We start from the raw sequence: 25,394 nt of genomic DNA, 5'->3' as shown, positions 1-25,394 counted from the left end.
TATAATATATATTTTAATATAAATAACATAAGTTAGTTATATTTATATTTATATTGAATGACTAAAAATATTCATTTTACTTTAACTTGTGTTATTCAATCGATAAGCATGCCTTAATCACTGACATTAACTTGTACAACAATCACACTTGAACATTATTTGAAGTTCGTAAGAATTCTGATAATAATCAGATGGCTTTAATAACTTAGAATCACGCTTGTGCATTACAATTACATTACACTGAAATGTGTATATTGTATGTATATCACCAACTTATAAACGAACCGACTATAATGTATGTCAATACTATAATTTACATTTATATTTCACTATATAATTATTTTACTTAAAATGAATATTCAGCGAATTCTGCAATTATTTTACTGAAGTTTTTCAAATTTACCCAGCGTCCATATTACAAGATTTAATAAATAATTATTTCTAAAAAAAATGATCTTAGATGTACATTTTATGACATTTTTTATTCTTATAATTGGCCGGTGAATAATATCGGCGATTGCTGATCAACTTAGTTTTAACCTAGACTAGATACGTACTAAGAGCGTAATTCTCGAAAAATGGGAAAAATGAATTATTAGGTTAGATATAATCAAGACTCATTTCGTCATTGAATAGCACTATTATACATAATACGGATTCGTAAACAGTGGCGGGAAAACATTTAATTAAACGGATTAAAATATCATCACACCGCACAGCTTTATGCATAATATGTATTTGTGTACAAAATAAAAACGATGGGATTGAGAATGGGACGGTTAAGATGAGCATTGAAAAACAAACACGATCACGACTATTTAATAAAGCCCGGTACACGCTACACCGTTTGCACATGTGTATTTTGCCTCTTTGTATAATTTTAAAAACGTTATAGTAATATGTATGCTAAAATCAGTAGCGGCACTTTCAAAAGTCGGATGAATTCAATTTTGCGGTATACGAGAGAACAATATCATGAATCGTGATATTCGTAGTGAAAACTGTATAATTTGCAGCAGAAACCACACTACACCACATGGTTTGACATAGTGTAGAGCAAAATACGCTTTAGTCAGATCGATGGAAAATATTATGGTTACCTGGTCGTCATGAGTTACCATAGGCAAAATGGTAGGCGATACCCTCGGCCGTACAATGACTTTATCAATGTCATACTGAGTGGATTTAGCACCTGCGAAAATAAATGTTTTAGTGTCGAGCTTTCAAATGCTCGGTAATGTAAGATGCATATTAGCCATACCTATATATTATTCACAGACTTCGTTGTAGAACTAACAACAACTTAATATGTCTCTGTGACTATTAATTTGAATTTAATGCGTTAAATGTATGTACCCATAATACGTGACCTTTGGTAAAATAGTCGCACGATATATAAATATTGAAAAATGTTATCCTCTATTATCGTTATTTTGTATAATAATATTACTATAGGTACTCGTATATGATATGGATCTTATACTTTATAGATCACAATTATTAGATCTGTATCGTAATTATATTATTTTTGCAGATACGTGTGGTATAATTGGTTAAGACGTGGAAGACAAAAATACCTTGAATTTTACATCGTGTGTAATATTCTTTAGATAACAGCTAGTGCATGCATACCAGAGACAGGCTATAAAATAATTTACTTTAGTAGTACTAATTGAGATATTTACACGGATTAAACATAAAAGAACATTAATTGTGATAAAATAATTTTGATTTTTGAGTTTTAATGCTTATACATATTACGTATCAATTATAATTCAATGCCAAGGGTAATACACGATAATGCAATATTGATTTGGTAATTAAAAATGCATTGAAAATTTTTAATTTAATAAAAAAACGGGTTAATTGTATATACGTATAAATCTAAATAAAATTAATCTAAATAGTTTGAACTTGTTTAACAAGATTTTTGCCATACGTTTTGTTTAAGATATCAAATAATAATATTTTATTCGCTCGCCTTCAATACTTTTTTTTCATAAGAACCAATTTTCTATTTTCGATATTCTACACCATTAATGATAATAAATAAGTATTAACACATAAGAAGAAACAATTCTGTTCTGAAAAGGAAGACACAATATAAAATAAAATACGTGTCTGAAAATATAAAGTGAATTTAAATTCATACTTTTTTTTTTACTTGGGGAAGCCATGTTTTAAAATATTGGTTTGTGGTAAGTATCCTATGTACGTATTAATAAACTCCGATTGAGCTGTAATATTGTGATTTCAAATAATGTGGTAAAAGGTTAAACAAATTATATTTATTCCATCATTAGAACTAAAAATTAAACAAATAAAAATAACATTACTAGAAAAATAGAGAGAAAAGATTTAGATATTTAAAAAAAAATAAATATGTTCAGGTATTTATGGTTACCATTGATTATAGAATAGACTATATAGAATAGTCTATTCTATAATCAATGTGCTAACCTATGCAGCATTAAATCAACTTATTTTTTTATCAATAATAATTTTCGCTAAAATATATATATATATATAAGAGGTAAGAGTGCTCAATCGTATAGTTTAATAAATAATAATTAAATGTAATTAGTTTAAACTTCTTAAATTTATTGAATTTCGTTGACGAATATTAATACAAGATTTTATATTTCTGAAGCATTAATGTTCACTGTAGGTATTCACCTAGTAGTCGTAAGGAAATCGTTTTTGCAATGTGTGCTCTTTAGTCTTTATATAGGTTATTATTATTATTATTTTATATAGTCACAAGTCATATTAATTGTTTTCGAGATTGTCTAAAGTTATTTAAAATTAACACATAACGAGTTATTATTAAACAATATTATGCTGTTAATAATAATGTCATAACGGTAGTGGATTTAATTAGGTTATTTGATATAGAATCAGTACCTAAATTATTTCAGTTTGTTAAGTTATTTTCTCTATTCTCGTTAATAAAGTAAATACTAAAATGCTGTTATCATTATGTTATCATAATTGGTATAATGAGCGTTCCAGGATAAATAATAAAACCTTTATTTTTTTTAAATTTAAAATTAGAGATAAATAGATATAAATTTGAAATAATCTTAATCACACTAATTAATACTCTCATTAATTTTAGATATTATAAAATGTATGTAATTGTTTTATGAATTCAATTTAAGTAAATAATTGAAGGGTGTGCGTGTTAATCAAACTAAACGTGTAAATCTATATATATTATCATAAAATGTCATTATTTACAATTGAATTAAATTATTTAGTATAATAATATATCCATATCAATTATGTTAAGTAAAATTAATTTCGTTTTATTAAAAAAAAATATATATATAATATAAAATCTTATTTAATTTAATTTTAAACATAATTATTGATTCAATTATTGCATTTTAATAATAATACTGTTAAATTGTAAGATACTAAAATTTGTTTTAATTGTATATGAATAACCTTCTCAGAGTATTTTTTTTCTAATTTATAATGTTTAAAATAATATCTGATTCATTATCAGTTAGAATCAATTTATATAAAATATATATTAAATAAAAATTAATATAAAGTTTACTATTTTATTACACTTTATTAGATATAAATGATTTTTATTCAATTTAAAACAATGCACAGAATCGTCAATCTAAATGATTAAATTTGTTTATTCAAATATTAGAACTTCATGTGAAAAATGCTATTTATAATTTGTGAATAGATGTTACTTAACTATTAATTTTTCAAACATTATAATATTAATGTTATACATATGTTATTAGTTATTATAAATTTACAATTATTGAATCTTGAGGAATAAAAAAATATTTACTGTAATACTAATACTGGTGAAAACAATTTTAATTTTAGTTTTAAGATGTTTTAAAATTTAATTTCATAAATTAAAAAAAAAAAAAAGAAATCAGTAAAATTGTGTGTAACTTTGACCTTTAATTTTTACTTTTATTATTCATAATATGGTACCATACTAAAATTTAAAAGATAATATATACAAATATGCGCTATTGTATACCTAATTTAGTTTTCTGAATACATTTGCTCATATGATGACAACAAAAATAATTTTAAATTATTATTATTGGTTATTAAATGATATGTAAATAGATTATATATTTCGAATTTTATAAGTAACGATGGGGAATAATGATTTTACAATGACATGTTTTGTTATAAGTTTTATTTTTTTGCAAAAAATTGTTTGATCAGTAAAAATGGTTCAAAAGTTTTATTAGACACAGATTGAATTATACTTTATACTCTATAAGAGTCATTATTCAAGATATTAAAAAAAAAATAAGTTTTAAAAAAAGTAAAATATACTGTAAATAGTTTTTAACAAATTCTTGACCATTTGTGTAAATTTGGGGTAAACTATGCTCTACTTAGAAACTTTTTGGACATGCTTTTATATAAAATACTTTGTTGAGATTAGAGAATTGAGACTATCTATCATACTATGAGTATTTCTTATTCATTAAGTAAATGTTTAGTAGTCTATTTTTTTGACCAATATAAATTGTATATGTTTCAATTGTAGTTGTATTTCGTTTTCGTTGGTAATGTTATCAAAAAATGGTACGTAATTATGTTTTTTAAAAATGTTATACAAAATATACAACCCAAGTTATTGTATTATATAACTGGATAAATAAATCCTAACAAAACAATATTTAATTGATAAAAAGAACAATGAATTGAAAAGATTTTTCAAGGTCAACCAATAATTATATAGTTAAAAACAATTAATACAAGTAGTATATTTCATTACATTTTTTTATATAATATTCGGGGTAATATTGGCCAAATTAGTTTTGGTGACATAGTATAATTGTAGAATTAATAATTGATAAATTAGTATTCTAGATCAAAGACTGGAAATTTTATATTTATAAATGTTTTATACTAAGCAGAATTAAATATATATATATATTTTTTTGTTTTATTACTAAATTAATTTAGTTTTCGGTATAATCTATATTTATATTAACGGTGTTATGTTATTCTATATATTTTTAATCATTATAAGTTGATTATATAATAATAATTTGATTACTTATGCATTTTTAGTAGGTCTTTTATTTGACCTATATTTGTTTAGATAATCTGTTTGAAATTTTTTTCTAAAAAATAAGATACAAATCTGTTTGTTTTTGATTAAGAATAAAATTAACATTAACTGATCCAATAAAGATATTTTTAATGAATATAAGTTAGGTTACTGGGTTAAAACTCGAAACTAAAGTTAACCTAATAACCTTATAACTTGATTCACAGGCATTTAGAATTTATTAAAGTGGTTTTGACATTTATGACATTTAAGTGAACTTTAAAGAATCAAGATATTATATAAAAAAAATCGAATGACTATCTATTCGAAAATCAAAAGTATGATTTACAAAACCATGTATTTAATTATAAAACTGTTATAGTTATTGTTAAGTTTTAATTCTATAGCTTTCAAAATAACTAGTAGCATAGCAATTACAAAAATGTCTTGATAATTAAATGTGTTAGGTCAAGTTAGGTTTAATATAACAAATTATCAGTAACATCATGATAACTTTATAATTTTTCTATAATTTATCTATTAATCATTTCCAGGGGTTTAGTATTATGATTTATACGATAAGTATGATGTTTACTTACAAAAGTGATAAGCTTAACTGTGTTGCTCTAAATTGTTATATTTTAAATTAAGCATATGGTTCGAATTATATTATATTATATTATTTTATAAATTTCTTAAAAAATAAAAATACATTATTTTTTTAATTTTTAAAAAAAGTAGCAATAAAACTACATAGTATAGTGTGGCGTGGTATTCGGATGCAGTCACTGAATGATGCTGTGGTCAAGCGCCTCCCGGAATTGCTAATTCTCGGATGGGTGATCACCAGAGTTTTAAATGACGAAGCCATATCTCACATAATCGAAAATGTATTCTAAAAATCTATTATTCCATAACCTATTTCGTAACAAAAGATCCCATAGCCAATAGCCATAATTATCCTGGGTTAATTAAAAAAAGAAAGAAAAGAGAAAAAGAAAAACTATAATAAACATTGTCGGATTATAATATAAATCATTTGGTTTATACATACATATATATATATATAAAATAAATTACCAGTAAGATAAAAATATTATTTTTAATATATTTTACGTTTTTATATCTTTATTTTAATTTAAGGAAATTTAATTATATAATAATAATACTGTTTAATTTATCGTGGAATTTTTATTTAACTACACTTGTTTGTTTTTCTATACACACAATTATAAACATATGATCGTATATCATTTGAACATTTTAATTACTATAACACTAATTTATAAAATTTTTATTAACATTATTAATAATAGGTATAGTATATATTTCTATAACGCCCAATCACAAAGAAGATCCAATTATATTTTTAATGGTACATTTAAAATATATAAAATATCTTGAAATGTGAGATGATTCAATTAAAAATAATAATAATATAAGTTAATATAACCTTAACTTTAACAAGCATAACAAAATCTAAATAAAACTTTGTATTTTAAAATCTAACAATAATTGTATTCGTTATTTATTATATAGAGATGAATTTAGTAAATATTTTATAGATTTTGTAATATATTAATTATATCGTATAGTTAAAAATGGTGTTGTGATAGGGATGTTTATACAAATATTTTTACTAGTTTTTAATACAATTCGCTACAATATTTGTACTTGATTATTAGGTTAATAATTTTTTAGTAGGTGATAATTACTTTTATTAAAATAAATTTAATACAGTTAAATTAGATAAATGATAGAAAACGTAAGATTATTAAGTTTTTTTGTAGTTAATGTGTGAGCTAATAATTTAATGTATACATTCATAAAAAATAATTTTTTGAAGGAATATTAATTCTAAAGACATGAAATGTTTCATCATTTTAAACAAGAGGCAATTTCCTTGTATTAACATTTCAATTAAAAATCAGGAAAAAAAATCAACTTAAAAATTATGAAAATATGTTTTAACACTTATATAAGAGATAATCTATACGCTAAGACTTCTTAACTGCCCTAGTTTAAGCATTAGCACTTAATATTTAGCGTTATTATGTTATATTATATAATTGTGATTTATATGATTTTGTACTTCTGTAAAAATCTTGTCAGGTACAGCTGTAACAAAATAATATTTTCGTAGTGATTTTATATATCAGTATATTATAACAAATTATTATTTTTCTTAAAAATACGAATGAAATAAAATAATATTTTCGAAAAATTTTGTTTGGTTTTTTTTCTTATAATATAGCAAATAAAAAAAAACAAACGTTTTGTTAAAAAATCGTCCGTTAAAATGATCATTAAAGAAAAAATGTTGCCACAAATAAATTTCTTATTTAAAAGCTGTCACTGTTACATTGGTTGGCTATTAAAAAGGCGTAGTTGTTACAGACTTCTAATATCTATGCTATACATTTTTAAGCATTTCTAAGCACTTTATATCATCTAAACTAACCTATGATACAACAAGTTGAGTAAATTTCAACCTATTCATTAGAGCGAGGTTTATAAAATTAATTTAAATTATCAACATGAATATTATGATTTTCTTTTACGTACGTGGAAGAATGTTAATATGATTAGTTTTTTTTTGTTCATTACACGATTCGTATAATAATGAATTGGGTGATATTTGTATTTGTATTTTTTATTTTTTATTTTTTTTTTAAGAATGAATATTTATAATTATTTTTAACGATTTAAAATGGACCTCAGTTTAAATAACTTAATTGTATGACACACCGATTTATTGTGATATTATTTTTAATTTGTTGAAAAAACAAAAACTGAGACTTTCAATGAATAATTCATGTTTAATTTCAAGCCCAATAAATTATCACGTCAACATTTTTTGATATTTATGCTGTTTAAAACCAGGTAGAATCGAAAAATGATAATTATGACGAATGAATGCTTAATTTACTTGTGCTTAAACCAAAACCAAAAAATGTACAAGTTTGCATATATATTTATAATATAATATATGACTACTGGAAAACACAAATACTACCAGATTTAAGTTTTTAATGACTATGATATTGTTGCTGTTGGATTGTGCAAATTCAATTTATTGAAAAAAAAAAAAACTATAATTGGAAATAAATCAAAAATAATACCAAACATGTATAGCGTTGAAATATAACTAAATATAATATTTATATTTTATACAGTCATAAATGATGATATATTTTTTTATGTGCTTATGTATTTTATACTGAATGGAAAATAAAAAAAATACATTATCTATTAGTAAATACGCGGTTCACATGAGTAGACAATTAATTAACTTATCAATCAATTACATTGTTACATAAATTACAGTAACATTTTGGGTAAATAAAGTTAATGAGTTCAATAACAGATGACACCAAACTACAACAGCTTATAAAAAGTAATTAATCGAAAAAATGTATATCACATAATGTGAAGAAAAATATTCAATATTAAATGTAAGCACTAAAAACTGTTTAGAAAAATAATTGAAAATATAATATTGTGTGATATATACGAGTATAAATTATGTATAAATGTGATAAAAAAATTGATGAATATCTGAATTTTTATTAATTGAAAATGTACAATTCAATAAAATAATGTCTTTATTACAAGTTGATTAGTTTCCAAAAAAAAAGACAATTAATTTATGGATTAATGATTTTGATTAAATATTTTAATGATTATTATTATAAATTCACTACTCAGTTGCATACACGATAAACCGTGTTAGTGCGTTACATAAAAAAATATACGCATTTCGTTTCGTTTATGTGTTTATCAACAGTCCATTGAAAAGCACATAAAGATAAAAAAACAATTTATGCATGCGCCTCTAGGCTCTAGTCATTCAAAGTCATTTTCATTTTTATCAATATAAATATAGTTTAAAATCATATATATGATTGATTTAAGTTTAAGCAGTGTTTTTATTGTGTAATCGTCTGCTTATTTTTCATGACAGTACATTCTGAGAGTTATCGTTTATATTATTATACTCCGTTCGTTTTTATAATTTAGAGGCTCATAAAATTGAATTGATTTTTTTTAAAATTTTAAATTTATTGAAAATGAAATAAATATGAAAAATATATTAGTATTAAATTATTTTCTAGCTTAATTTTTTCAAATAAATTAATAAATTACATTTGCTCAAATTCCAAATTTAAGTTTAAAACTGCAACAATTTTTATTTTTTTTTTGATTATTAACTTATATAGAATGAACATCAATCAATGATTATTAGTATTTTGATTTTAATATACTTTATCATATTCTTTTGGATTGGATACAAAAATATTATTTTTAGATCAATTTTGTAACGTCATTTAAATTCATTATATTTAAGTCACGCCCATGTCTACTATTGTCATAATTTTTTAATCGGGATTTTTGTGAGGTCACTCCCATTAATCGATGTTAACCTGATTAAATAACATAATTATTTCTGTATATTTAATTATAATTTTTAAAGTTTATTTATGATTAAATGTTTTTGCGTACATTAAAGAAAATATTAGGTCATTTACTTACTTTTTTTTTTTTTAGTAATTTAATAGCGTTTTTGTTTTACAAAAATAAAATTAAAAATTTTTTTGTGGTTAAAAACTAGAATACATAATAATATAATATATATTTACTGCATGTATTTAATTTTATACTTCTAACCACATGACTATGACAGTCTGACAGAGTTTTTTTACGATTGTATTAAAGGAATATTAGATAAATACATTAGAAAACCTATTGTCTTTGATTAGTTTTATCTATTTTATTAGAAATTCGACGTTAATTATTGTTGCTCCGAACAATTCTAGAGACGTAACGTATAAAATAAATAATAATATTAAGTCATTATCATCTGTAATGTTACAACGAGCTAATGAATTTTTGATAGACAAACTAAAATCGGGATTACATGTAAGCGCTGGTCGCTGAGTATAAAATATAATTTGATAATAATAAAATACGATAACGATGGTTATAAAAAAAATGCTTTTGAATATAAATTGAACAGTATTAATCAGACATAATATAAAGGGAAAATGTGACCGAAATATTTGAATAATATTTGTAGTATAAACAAACTCCAATACATATCGTACCTATACATTTTAATCGGCTTTTCGTTCATCAATTGGTAATTGTGATATTCTCGCCTTATTCTCGTACTATTTATATGGAAATAAAACGAAGTAGGGTTTGATGGAAAATCTTTCCTATGGGCAGTTACCTTGCTTTTGACAAAATACTATTTGATTGCGTATGCCTTAACTACCATGAGTATTTTCTGTGAATATGACGCGAAAACAAGAATAAATGACAAGTGATTAATCGCATGAAAACAAATTACCTATTGACAAATCATTATTATAATATACTATTTTATTGAAACGACCAAACTACTTTAGGATTATCTAAGAACATCGATGTGGAGTGGTTAGGTTAAGTGGATAAGGTAGAAGGAGTTCATTGGGCGTGTACTCATGCGCTTACAAGAGCAAGACCAATATGAAATATCTAGTAAAAATGGTAATACTGCTGGTTAATAGTGTGTATCTTTCTAAGATTACATCTTTTACATTTCCATAACATATCATACAAAACTTAGTGAAAAGGCGGTGAAGACCTGGAAATGTAATTAAATTTTTTTCGACTGACATTTAAGTCTGAAAACATCAATATTTAATTATCGAATTTCTATGTGATTCATAATATGATAATTTGTATTATTTAATCATGAAATTTGCATATTTCCTGGGTTAGTTTATTGAACATTTATTGAAATTGTAGTTTTTGAGTTTTATGTTCATCATCAACATCAATTATCAGTAATCATTAAATGAACAGAATTCCGTCATATTGTATGTTAGCGAAATTGCATGGGTTGCGTCATGGCATGTTAAAGTATCGAGTAACGCCATAAATGGTCTGTCGATGGTTATTACGTGCGACAAATGAGGAGCTCCTCATTTGATGTAGGTTTAATGTAATGGAAAATCTAAGTGATTTTCCTGAAAGTGCCTGAAGTGTTTTCTTAAAATTTCATCTTTAGAAATATCCACCGAACACAATAATCGATTTTTTTTTAATATGAATACATTTTCCTGTGAATATTTTTTGAATTTTGTCATAAGGTACAATGCAAATTTCAAATGTATTCAAGTTTAGTAAAAATAAAAGGTTGCTATTAACAATTAACATTACTTGAATACACAATGAAAAAAAAACAACAAAAAGCATCAAGTGTTTTTTTACAACACTTTAGTACTCTTGATACACATAAATGAGTGGTCTAAGTTTTTAATAAACGTTATAACTTTTAAAAAACAGAGAACGTTACGGAAATTCTTTCTCATCGGTTTAAGTTGAATTACATTTTAAAATATGAGGCTTAATTTATTTTTTTTTTTTTTGAAGGAATAGAGACTACATTATTTTTTTTAAAATGCTTACATATTCATTTTTTTAGAATTTAAGCAAAGATGTGATTGTATTGGTTTTAAGAAAAATATGTTTTTTTGCGTCTGTTATCATCTTTTGAAACAGAAATAATACTTCAATTACTAATTTTGAGTATAGTTTGTGGTGGAAAATTAGATCTAGTTAGTAGTTAAGCATTTAAAATGTAAGCTACTTTACAAGTATTTTACAAAATAACAAGGAAAGTTAAAAAAACTAGAATATTAACGAATAGGTACCAGTTTTTAACAAAATTAATACTACATAAATTATCAGTAAAACTAAGTGACACGAGTAAAATTGTTTATGAGTACTGATGATAATAGTTTTGCAAAATTAATTTACTTGTTTATTTTTTTAAAATTTATATGATGTTAATAAATATTTCAAAATCTAAAATTTGGTTTAAGAAAAACATTTATTATATTATTTGTCATGCCTATAAATAATTCAAAATTGTAAAAATGTTTTGAATATTTTATCATGTCATAAAAATAATAATATAAACATATGGTGACAATTTTAAGTATCTGTTTTTTTTTTTTTTTTTTTTTTTTTGAAATGCAATAAAATAAAATAGTTATTAACTGGTAAATATCGAAGTTTTAAAAATTTTAACTTGAAATATTCTTAAAAAAATGAATCTGGCTTTCTAGTAAAGTATTGTTTATAATATATAAGTTGAAAAACTTACAAAAAATCTTATATTTAGTTTTCAAATTTTAGTTATAAAAACAAAATTTTTTATAAATTAATAATGAAAAAATAATTTGATTATTTTCGTGGTTTTTTAAATTTTATCAAAATTTTAACTTTAAACATTAATAAAATATTTTGACTATACATTTTCGATATGTTATAATTAAAAAATCAAAAACTTATGTTTTGCTTCGTATTAAATTTTCAAATATTTCTTCGAAAATAAAAACTAAAAATAATTGAAAATTTTCCATGCCAATAACTAATTTAAAATAGACGAAATGTTTTCGAAATTTAATCGTAAAAAGAAAATGAATATGAAAATTTAGTGAAAAATGTAAGTAAGTATTACTTTTAATTCTTGCGTTTCACCAAAATAACAAAATCAATTTTGTCGAAAATTGGATTTATATAAAAACTTCTGTTTTTCTGTATATATATTTATTTATTTTTGCTTAATATAAAAACTACGGGTAATTTTTAATTTTAACCTCTTTAAAAAACAAATTGATTTAATTTTTTTATCCCAAACCACCTTAAAAGTTGAAAATCGAAACAAAATCCAATTTATAAGATGTTTGGTAGGGGTATATTTTTGAGTACCGTTATGTTAAAGGAATAAGTAGTATTTGTTTTAATAGTAGATCATATACAAAATTATTTTTACACATTTTTGAAATGTGTAAACACTTGCAACAATCCAATTATTGTTTTTCAACAAAATATTATATCTAATTGTATTTCAACACAATATCTGCTTATATATTTCAATATTTAATATTCTATTGGTATTTAATAATATGATTTGTTGGGTTAATATTAATGCCTAATGGTATACAAATATAACAAAACGTGTTATTAATCTTAATATTCCTGTATTAGATAAAACGTAATATTATGTGTTATGAACAGAGTAAATAATAACGGTTATAATTGAAATGTAGTTAAAAAACAGTTCTATCTATAGACGTATACATTTATCGTCGGAGCATATACAATTTATACATACACCGATAGTATAGGCTTTTAATGGTCCGTTTTTCATTGTTTTTCCTGAATTGCGTAGCGTCGGGTTTGTGAACTGTGGCCTACATACAATCGGGCGTTAACGTTCTCATATAAAATTACTCGCTTATGAGAAATTCCAAGAGTATTCGCAGTTGTTTCAAAGGCCTAACCATTTTGAATCGAATATATATATATATATATGTAATATATACTTACAGTGCACAAAGAGTCTGGGATATAAATACCAAATTTAAACCTATGGCGGAGGGGGAAATACTGCTTTAATGGGTCTTAAATTTATGGGTTTATAAGTCGATACTTATTTGTGCTGATGATTTATACGTTTAGCTGTGTGAAAGAGGAAAAAATAAATACTAAACTAACCGAATTTATCCGTCATGAATAGAGTTTATTCTGTAATAATCTATATTGTAATTTAAAATATTATAATTACAAATATTTATTATTTTGAAATTAGTGTTAATGCAATTGTTCAATAAGAGCTAAAAAAAAAAAAAAAAATATAGTTAAGTGTTTCATACATAATTTATTGATACTACTCAAGTTTTTCTCTCTTTAAAAATAGTTTTTATATATTATTTTTTGTATAGATTGTATTTTCAACATTTTTATATTTTTAAAAATGGTCAAAGATGAGTAGTGGAGATATTTTTCTCGGCATTATTTAAGTGAAAAAAATATATTTTACTTAAAAAAAAAAAAAACAAAAAATATTTTTGGGTATTATCGTTAAATTATTTGTACACTTTGTACACAAAATAAAGACATTATATTATATTGATATAAATTATTTTGTATAAATCGTAAAATTACATAGTTATTTCAAAAAGCATATTTTGCAAATAGCAGAAATAATCAACATAAAAAATATAAACAAATATTATAATAAATATTATTTATGATTTTTTTTACTTAAAAAATATTTTATAATAATATAATTTAAATATAATTCAATAAATTGTTTTTAAATTTATATAATTTATGTAAATTGAATTTCAATTAATTTTTCTACGTTCGCAATCTGTAATAAATAAATCGTTATTTAAAGTGAAAGCCAATAAATATTTAAAAAAAAACAATGTAAAATATTCACGATATAAATATTTATTTCTCATTAGTTTGTGATTTAAAAGTCATTATACAAATTGCATAGGTAATAATATTATATAATATGTTAGTTTTTTGCTTAACTAGATATTATCATTCTAATCTAGCTGCTTATTTATACTCTATACTTGAGTTTTATCAATATTAATAGCATAAGAGCACACGTACATAGATACATAAAATAATATTTTGTCTAATTTTGTTAAATTATAGTACCACACAGCATTTAAATATAAATTAGTGATCGAATACTAATCACAAAAATATCGTTTGATGAAAACGTTTTTTTTTTTTAATAAATCATACTTAATTATTTACAAAACGAATTTTAATGAATATTTTATTGATTACACCCAAAAAAAAAATACAACTGAAGGATAATAAATTGAGAAGGAAAAAAACTCGTCCTAAAGACAGTGACATTTTAATATGTTTGAATAATATGTGTGACAGAATAATATACTTTTACATGATTATACCACACCATACGCATTATTTGTTCTTGTTTTATACTGTTAAAAGTACCTACTAATGTACAGTGTACATATTACCATCAGATTTTTGAAGTAGTCTTACAGACAAGAGAAAACAAAATATTTCTCGTGCATCATAATCTCCTGCTATCTGTTTATTAAAAATACAATTTTTTATTAATATAATATTCTCGGAAAATGTGGAAGTTTTTACAATAAAGTGTTGTTTATTATTTTTCCTTTTAAAGTAAACAATCGCCATTTAAGATTGGATGTGTATTACAAAAGTCTCAACAACTTTATAGAACTCTGCATTTTGTTGATACCTTAAAGAGGGCATTGTTTGATTTCAATCAAAAGTTGTATGAGCGTAAATAAAAACTATATTATCAAATTTTGAAACAGTTATCAAATTTATAAATGTTTGTCAAAAATAAGAGAAATTCTAGTCGTTTTGTCATCAAATGTGTTTCATCAGATATACAATTTGAGATACGAATACATTTTACATTTTTTCTTATTGTTTGATTATCGTATGGTAATTAACTATAACAAAAATTTATATTCTACATAAATCTGTAAAATATTATTTTTTTCTAATATCATAAAATTTCCGATTAATAATGTGCATTTTACTACATAATAATGTACACAAATGATTCAATGAATATTATTAATTTATAAATAAAATATGTAATTGACCATATATCTGATTAGTTTGTATACATTTATTCTTTTTTTAGTTTGTAGTTATATGAAATTCGCGTTTATATCACAATACTATATTATGAATATCATAAAAATTTAATTTGTATGGGCACGTAATAATAATTAAAACATTAAAAAATATATACAGATAAGTAATGGTATAAATATTTATATTTCAAATTAAATTGAATAAATGATTTTATTTTTTAATTTATATAAAGTAGCTATAATACGTGACACGTAATAATATATATAGAAATATATATATAAACATTATAATTTATTAAAGTGTTCGTGCAAAAATATCACTATTAATCAAGATTAATTCATAAATATTTTTTAAATTTAAATCAGAGTAAATACGTTGGGTTCTATTACTTTACATTATTATTATTTTTCTTTTGTTTTGTGTATATTTAATAACTATCTTATTTGCGTATTGTGTTTTGAGAAATTACGAAATTGTAGACTGTAAATATTATTTAAAAAAAAAAAAAAAAATAATAAAAATAAAAATAAATGTTCGTGTCATAGAATAATTTAGTGAATTAATGGTAACTCATATTAATTTATTTTGGTAAATTTAATTTTTATCTTTTTAAAATTACGCAATATTTACACATTATTCGTTAATAAGAGCGGATTAAATATTAGTAACTCGATACATACAAATGTTTATTTGATTCCTTATTATATGTGTATAGTATTAGTTTACGTTAATAAGCAGGTTACAATTTAAATGATAATTAAAATAATCGTATTAAAGAGCTGGTATAGTATTATATAGTAATAACAAAATAACGTATGCATCAGGAATGCTGTATGAAAAAAAATACGCATGAATAGTCGCAATTGTTTTAAACTATCTCGTTAAATTCTTAATGAAAATATATAATTTTATTAAACAATATTATGAAAATATTTAAAGAATTCAAAGAAGAGTGCTTTAAAATTTAAACACATCAGTTTCGTTCTATAAAATAAACATAAAAACACATTATTAATCGTGTACTTTTTCTTATACTTTGCTCTATTCTTTGGTTGTTAAATCGATTTGTGTCTATTTTACAAGAAGCGATATACAATGTCGAGGCCATCGTCAGTGGTCGTTTGTGTAATCATAAATAATTAGTCATATAAGTGTTTATAAACGGATACTGAGCTATCTACGCACGTGCTGAAGGTGCTAATATTATAAGGTGCTATATCAATTAAATGGTCAACCATAAATGAAAATCGTGATTTTTTTCTCAAAACACGTTTTACAAGAAAATCGTTGTCACCTCATAGAGTCACCCGATTTATTATTATTTTTTTTATTAGAAAAAGAATGATTTTTACTGGATGTATTGGGCTTAAATTCTTGACTGTTACGTTACATAAAAAAAAACTTTTGAAAATTGATAATTTAAAAAATTATATATTATGGTTTAGAAATATAATTTTAAAAACTGAAGGCTAATCCACTATATACGAAGTTATTTTCTTCTCAAAAAATTAAAAGTGATCAAAATCGAATTACTTTTCAATACGTGAAAGTTTTTCTTGTAAAGAATGTTTTTGAGCAAAAAATAGGTCACACTCTGGTTCTATAATCTTTTTATCAAGTAGATAATATAAAAATATATTATGTTATATATCTCCATTTAACATTTTATTGAGATAAAATTGTCATCAGAAAATGTTTGTCAATATAGTCTTATACATAAGAAATATTTTTTTATTTATTGTATGAATGGAAAAAATATTTATACTATTTTTTTGGTTTTGAATCGATTGTTGACCTAAACATAATAACTTTAAAAACTTTTATATTCTTATCAAACCAAGAGTTCTTGAAAACATCCTGTTTATTTGAGTATATAACATCATATTTTGTGATTTTAAATCAATTTATAGTTTTAACAAATTATGAACAATATAAATTCAACTAACTTATCTTTAATCGGGCTTAGTACAACAATAATAGACCGTCATTTTTTCCTGCTTCAAAATATCTCAACTATATAAACTGTTTTAGTCGCATTTATGTAGTTAGTCTAGTAGACATTTATTTATTAGAGAAAACGATTGCTGTTATTATTGTTATAAAATGTAAATATGTGTATGTATATCATTTATGTACAGTCATAATAAAGACTAAGAATCACTGTTACATAAGCTAAATCAAATTAAAAAGTTCTACTTTTCGAATTTAGATTTGACTAAAAAGTTCCGAGTCATAAGTTCGTATCGAGCAGACATGTTTTATTTCGTTTAATACTGTGTTGAATAAACACAATAAATATCACCTTAGTGAATTACTGAAGCCACATAAAGTTAGGTATTTGAAAGAAATTACATTTTCCCTGTAATTAATATGTAGTTAACTTAGTAACTATTGCTTAATTACATATTGTGATTTATGATAATTCGTAAAATACGTCTATACGAGAAATTAATTAATTGCCTTACTTAAGTATACTTTATTTCAATGGAAGCACCAATTAAAAATCTTAATATTTTAATGTTAAATAAAATGGAACTTTAATTATTCATTTATAAATGAACTAAATAGAAGATAGATAGATTTATAATTTTAATCTGCAAATAGTAAAAATAACAATATTTTAAATTTATTATTTAATTGATAAATACTTAAAATTGTTATTAATATTTAAATATTGGCTTATATATTTTTTAAATTTGTGTAAATTAAAATGTATTTAAAAATTAAATTATAATTAGACAATCAACCGATTATATAATATTTCAACAAAATTGTCTATACTATATAAATAATAATTATGACTATTAGTAGTGACTGGTGAATAACTGAAAATGATTAAATACAAATAAATAGTCAAAAAATTTATATAAAACTATATAAATTAATTTTACCAAATATCAAGGACTAAAAATAGGTATAATAAACGAAAATCGAAAAATCTAGGGATAAGAAAATAAATAGTTATTTACCTACTGATATCTTCCATAATATTTAAGCGTTCTTCTAACAACTGAAATTATTTAATTATCAAACTGCCTGTAGTTGCAGATTTTTTTTTAGAAGTTTATATGTATTATATATATATATACATTTGTTTTTATTATTGGTAAAGGCTACAATTACAAAGATTATATATATATATATATATAATATTTAGTACTTCTATGAGTGTATGTAAATGTGTAAAATTTTTCAATATGTCTATCTCTTAACTTTTGTATTATTGCTTACAATTATCAATTGTTTTATCTGAACTTTTCATAAAAATAATATAAAAAAATAACATGATAAGTTGTTACTAATTATGCATTTTTATTTTTTCTTTAAGCCCCACATTTTTTTCAGATCTATTTGTAGTTTACTAATAATATTTCTATACCAGTTGTTTATTATATCTTGGTTCGTGCTTAATATCAATAAACCTAAAAAATATCTACCATAAAAACTCTAAATAAAAATATTGGTTGAAATAAAATAATATAATAGAAAATCGGATTGATATTTTTTAATATACCATGAATTTAATGTTAAAATTATTATTCAGCGTAGCATCGCTACAGTAAATAAATATTTCACATATAAAATGTGACATTTAAATAAATTATCATGTTTTAATATTATTGATATTCTTTTAAATATAATATTCATAAAAGAAATGTGAGAGGGTATTTTATATATAATATATTTTAATTACTAAAATTTACAATATTTATTTTTAATGTATAATATTTTAATCGAATTATTCTAAAATGATTTTTTTTTTCAAGCAATAAATAACAATCAATTATTTTTGTTGATTTATTAAGTGAACAGTTTTTATAACCTCTAAAACAAATACATTAGAGATTTTTGTTTTTGTAAAAACAATATTAATATACAAATATTTTTATAATAAAAATAAATTATTTTAAATATATTTAATTCATTAATAACGATAATTAATTAGAGATTTTTGTGAAACGTAATTGACTATTATCATCAATTACTAATGAAAAAAAACTAAATAAAAATTACTAACTGATTATTATTGAATATAAAAATTAAATAAATACATTTTGGTATATTTTAATAAATTAACGTCAAATAAATATTCATAAAAACGATATTTTTAGCTTGTTACATTTATTATATTTTGTTATTATATTTCATTTAGTTTTACTATGATATTTTTAAAACCTTGTCAGACAATTATATTGCAAAGTTCTCGACTAGCTTCCCACTTTCTGCTCTCTCTTTTTAAAGTAATTTATCATTATCCATTGGACTAAAGTTTTAATATGAAGCTCAAGACAACATTTCTAGAATGTACGTACGCGCCCTAATAAAATTAATGTATATATATATAAATAATTTTGCTTCTAAAATAATAATAATAATAATTAATAAGTCAAAGATATATATATATATATAATAAATTGTTATTTTATTTATAGTTTTATTGGCCGGTAAAAGTTATTTATTTTGTAAAAACTATACTACTGACAGTGGCGGTATTGGATAATACAACTTAAGTGATGAAAGTCTAATTATATAATCTGACATTGCTTTTTGGAGTTTTTGTCGTTGAACTAAATGTAATTTTATGCCGTTTGTTATCGATAAAATTTTGTCTACAAACTTTATTCTAAACTGTTACTCTATATTTATAATTTTTAGCTTACTTAAAGTCTAAAGTTTGCTTAATTATTATTATTACCTTAGACGGTAACATATTGCTCATACATATAATAAAGGTAGGAAGTATGTATACAATAGCAATTTATGTGACTTTCATTATCTTATTTCCTATTATTATAATTTGTATAAGTATCTGCTAAAAAATCTGAAAACAACATTTGTATTTAAGTAAAAAATGCTCGATGATTTCGATAAATTACAATTTTTTATCAATAATGTGTATTCAAAAATATATTTATATAGAAACGAAAAAATTATTGAATTAATTATTTTTTTATATTTAGATATCGATTAATATATTTCAATGATAAATTGAAGTTAAGATATTTAAGATAATATGTTCATACGTCTATTAAGTTTTTAAATTTTGAATTATATTTTTCTAAGTTAATTATTGAATAAAAATTTCATAATAAGATCACTTAAATTAATTATAAAATTACTGATGTACGTACGATGTACATTTATGTGTTAATTATTCCAAAGTTATACTTTTCAGAATTGTGCTTAATCAATTTGTTAGCAAATTACATTAGTTTACTTTTGGCGTGTTGACATTTGAATTTAATTGAACGTTTTTTCTCTCGACGTCTTTTGCAATAAAATGTTTGTCGATGATCCGTGTAAAACAACGATCCGTGAATAGTCACGCATTCAACACCGGTAAATTGAGTTTTTTCAAACGGTGTAAAAACAAAATTATATTGTGTTTTATAAATGAAAAATATCGGAAACGTCCGGAGAAACGAAATGAAGAATCTATTAGCGCACCATCGCACGGTCGTAAATAGCTTGAACTCAAACAAAAATCAATTTCGTGCAAACTACAGAAATTACTGTCAAACAGTTTTGCGTCATAACTGTGGGTAAGTAGAGTACGGGGAAATAATTTCTGTAATCTCAACAATCACGCGCGTCCCTTGACACATACTCTCTCCAACTTGACCTGATCTGATCCGCGTCAACTTGATCTGATGTACAGTATAAATTAAATACATAAGCATATAGTTTAGTGTTTAAGTCATGACGAAATCGTGTTCAATTAATCATTTCTCTCCGTTATTAATTTAAAATTAGTTATCAACATGTTATCTTAATGCACCAGTAGACCAATCTAAATGTATTCATAAATATCGCATTTACGTAAAAATCGACGGTGCTTTCTTTCTTTGTCTACGAAAATTAAAAATTATTATTATTTTTTTTTTATATATATATATATTAGTTTTACCATTGATTAGAGATAAAAAAATAGTTGTCTCAATGATTAGTAGAAATATGGTAAGTACAAATTGTTAAGTGTAAGACAACAAATTATATTGCATGAAAATTATTTTCGAAAAAAACGATGTTTTGAATAAAACATCATTCTAAAAAACAAACCACGTGTTTTCGAATAAATCAAAATTTATCCACAAAATTACCAGCTCGACGTATACGAAATAATCAAAAAACCGTTTAAATCATTAATTATTACTAAACGCATAAATATTATTATTATAATCGGTCGAGTTAAACAGGCGGTATAATCTCTTTAGCGAACTGTGTCCGGGCAATTCAACCGGTAGCGATGTAAATACTTTAGACAGGTGCTAAACAACAATAATTAAAAATCTACGGTATACCATAATAGTAGAACTTTCTATCGTATTTCTTCGACGGACGGTTTTTTTATATCGCTTAAAAAACGGACTGATTTGAAATTTGAAAGAAAAAAAAAAAAGACAATAATATCGACAAAGCACGACGAGCTCTGTGACTCGAACGTCTTAATTGAAAAACACGGGAGCACAGCCCCCGTCTCCGATCCGAACTCACTTTTCGGGTTTCCACGTTCACGGTTTTTTTTGTTTTCTGTTACAGGCGGTGCGACGACCGAAGACGACGGTATGACCCGCAGAGGATCGTTCGCTGTGCTAGCGGTCGGACATTACGACGACACGACGAAGACGACAACAACGACGGTGACGACGACGACGACGACGACGACGACGACGAAGACGGAGACGACCTCGGACCGACGGTAAAATAAATATCCCGAAGGACGACGAAAAATCCGAACCGAGCTACCGACTAGCGCGGGAGTCGTCGGAGCGATCGGTATCCCGACGCCGCCATGTTCAACCCACCCAAACTCCACAAGCACGACTGGTTCATGACCATGGTAACCACGCTGATCGAGACGTCCGTGAAAGGCAGCGACGGCGGCGGCAGCTGGTCGAGCACGCACGGCCCCAACGGCACGTTCGACGGCGGCGGCGGCGGCGGCGGTTTCGACGATTTCGACGGTGACGGTTTCGGCGGCGGCGGGCCGTTCAACTTCACCGTCAAGCGGGCGCTGGACGTGATATTCGACAACCAGCTGAACGTGGACAAGGTGCTGGTGCTGTACCTGGAGGTGGCCATCGTGGTCGTGTACGGCGTGCTGTTCGTCATCGGGCTGGTGTCCAACGGTCTGGTGTGCTTCGTGGTGTTCCGGCAGTGCGGCAAGAAGAACGTGCCCAGCCAGGGACCGTCGCCGCGCAACCTGTACATCGTCAACCTGGCGTTCGCCGACATCATCATGTGCGTGGTGTGCATACCGTTCACGGTGTGGGCGCTCATGTCCCGCCGGTGGACCTGGGGCGTGATCATGTGCAAGACGGTGCCGGCCGCCCAGGGCGCCAACATAACCGTGTCCGCGTGCACCATAACCGCCATCGCTCTGGACAGGTAGGGCGTCTTCCGCAGACCCGGTGCGGTCGTGATAATAATAATTACAATAATAATACGTAATACAATGCAGTGGTTCTCAATATTTTCGGGACCGCGACCCAGATTTTTTTTCCCGAAAATCTATCGCGACCCCCATAGTCTTACATTTTTTACAGAATCAAAAAAGTAATTTCAAAAAACAAAATATTGTTTTATCACTTATTTACTACTTTATAATAATAATAATTCTTATGTTACTTTATACTATTATTATAGTTACAATCTGTATAATTAAAAAAACTTCTCGCTACCCCCCAAAAATTGACACGTTGGGGGTCGCGACCCACCCACAGTTTGAGAAACGCTGATATGATGTGTAGTCATAACGTCGTGTCGCGTGCCGTCGCTTAATGAAGTATCGGACGCGCAGTCCGTCGCGGTGACCGGGTGGGGGTGGGAGATCGTCGTGGAAAACGTTTACTCTGCTCCCACTCCCCCGCCCCGCCACCCACCATAACTCCTGGATAACCGTAAGACTTTCTACGTCGACTGACGATAAAAAAAATCTTCTCGTGTGAACAAAAACTATAAAGACAACGATTTCGTGCGGCGCGGTTTAGATTTATTTTTATTTACCTCCGTTTTTTGCTCTCGTCTCACTTTACCCTCTTGACTTTCGATACCCTCCCTCCCCTCCCCGGGATAGGAGGTCTGGAATATACGCCGGTGTGAGGCGCGATTCGTTACATCGGCTCTTGTTGTTTTCATGGTAATAACATGAGCTATTATACGGATCTATTTGATTTTCTACGCGTTGTCCCGACCTCTCGACAGGTGGTGCGACCCCGGGCGCTAAGGTTTCCGGTTGAATACCGTTAATCGGTACACCTTCGCGTGTGGTGATACCATTGCAAAAGAAATATTCGCTGTTCCCGACCCATACTGAGTAACGTTCTATTTTATCAACTCTTTGTAAACCGCAAAGTGTTTGTAAACAATGTGCAAACAATAATGTGTTAATAGTTACGTTAAAAAAAAATAAATTAATAAAAGTACATTTTATTTCGCATTTAATCGATAAAAGTAGTTAATTATAACTCGTGTATATTTTCGATGGATGCAGCTATTAAACTACACGGGATATGATTAATAAATACGGATACCTATATGGTATATTTATGTATGTGGCAAGTCACTCGAGTCTTTGTTTTTCATCGACTTAACTATCAATCGACTATACGTTGACACCTCTATTCTTTGTTTTTCATTAATAATTTTGATAGTAAACCGTGTTTTTTTTTTAAAATACTTTGATGTATTCACGACTAATCGTATTTGATTTTTATTTTAGTTGGATTCGATTTAATAAATTAATTATAGTCGTTACTGTTACAGTTAATTTTTAGTAAGATAAGTTTTGCCACACGATTCATTATCATATTTAATATAAATATAATTTACCATAAAATAAAATACTTGGTTTAAACGCATAAAATTATATATAAGTCTGTCGCTTATAATTTATAATTTATATGGAAAAATGTTTTACGGAATAAAAAAATAAAACCAAAATCAATCAATCACACAAGTTTATTTTAGATTGTCACACTGAAATTTCTCCAATTTTTTTCAGTTATCCGTTTCAGCACATTCAGTTACTTACAAGATATAGGGTATCTATACCTTTTTATTATTACGGTAATTGTTTATACGGCGTTGAAACGAATTTGACATTTATTTTCATTGATCAAATAAAATATTATATGATTATAGCAGAACGCATTTTCGCAGGAAAACCCAGACAAATGGTTGGATTAGATTAGGTTGCGTATATGATAGCGTAATTTGATTTTTTTCGATTCCTTTGTTAACTGCACTGATATGTAGCTATTTTGTACCGTAAAATTTTGAATGGATTTTTATTTGATTTGAGTATTTATTGTCAGTATAAATATTTAAATAACTCCAATGAAAATATATTAATTGGAAGTGCATTGCAATAAAGAATGTATTTTATTCATGTTATATAGCATGTATATTATTAGTTATGAAGTTATTCCGCTTATTAATATTTTGGATAAAAAAATAAGGTAGAAAATAAAAAAGTAAAAGCTTAATTAATGTGTTATTATACTTTAATTTTTTATGTTTTTATTTAAAATATCATAAAAAAGCTATGTTTAAAAAATGCTTAGAAAATATATAAATATATCACATTTTATTGTTAATAATCGATAAAAATAACAGTAAAAATTAAATATTTATTTATTTCATAGATGACAATAATTCTTTATTTTAAATTCTTAACTAGTGTAATATATTTAAAGGGGCTTAAAGAAAAAAAACAGACGCGGACTGCAATAATGAACTTAATCATTGTTTGTCGTTGTCCGCCAAAAGTGGTGTGTGAAAAGCGAGAATAATACACAGACACCAAGTGCAAGATTTAGTGTATAATATATATATTTGATTTTTTAAGATCGAAATTCTAATATAATAATTA

General features: G+C 25.1%; 1 protein-coding gene across 1 annotated transcript in view; it reads left to right on the top strand.

The window, feature by feature from the left end:
- Nucleotides 1-25,394, top strand: part of LOC112594985 (neuropeptide Y receptor type 6-like) — a 68,263-nt gene that overhangs the window by 9,493 nt on the left and 33,376 nt on the right. Inside the window, exon 2 of the mRNA XM_025340040.1 lies at nucleotides 22,061-22,909. Coding sequence (XP_025195825.1) covers nucleotides 22,314-22,909 — 596 coding nt within the window. The 5' untranslated portion in view covers nucleotides 22,061-22,313. The remainder of the gene's footprint in view (nucleotides 1-22,060; nucleotides 22,910-25,394) is intronic.

The sequence above is a fragment of the Melanaphis sacchari genome, unplaced genomic scaffold (genome assembly GCF_002803265.2).
Source record: "Melanaphis sacchari strain LSU unplaced genomic scaffold, SCAv2.0 Contig24_pilon_pilon, whole genome shotgun sequence".
In the NCBI taxonomy this organism is placed as follows: Eukaryota; Metazoa; Arthropoda; class Insecta; order Hemiptera; family Aphididae; genus Melanaphis; species Melanaphis sacchari.
The sequence above is the reverse complement of the archived record's forward strand: the minus strand, read 5'-3'. Positions and strand labels throughout refer to the sequence as shown.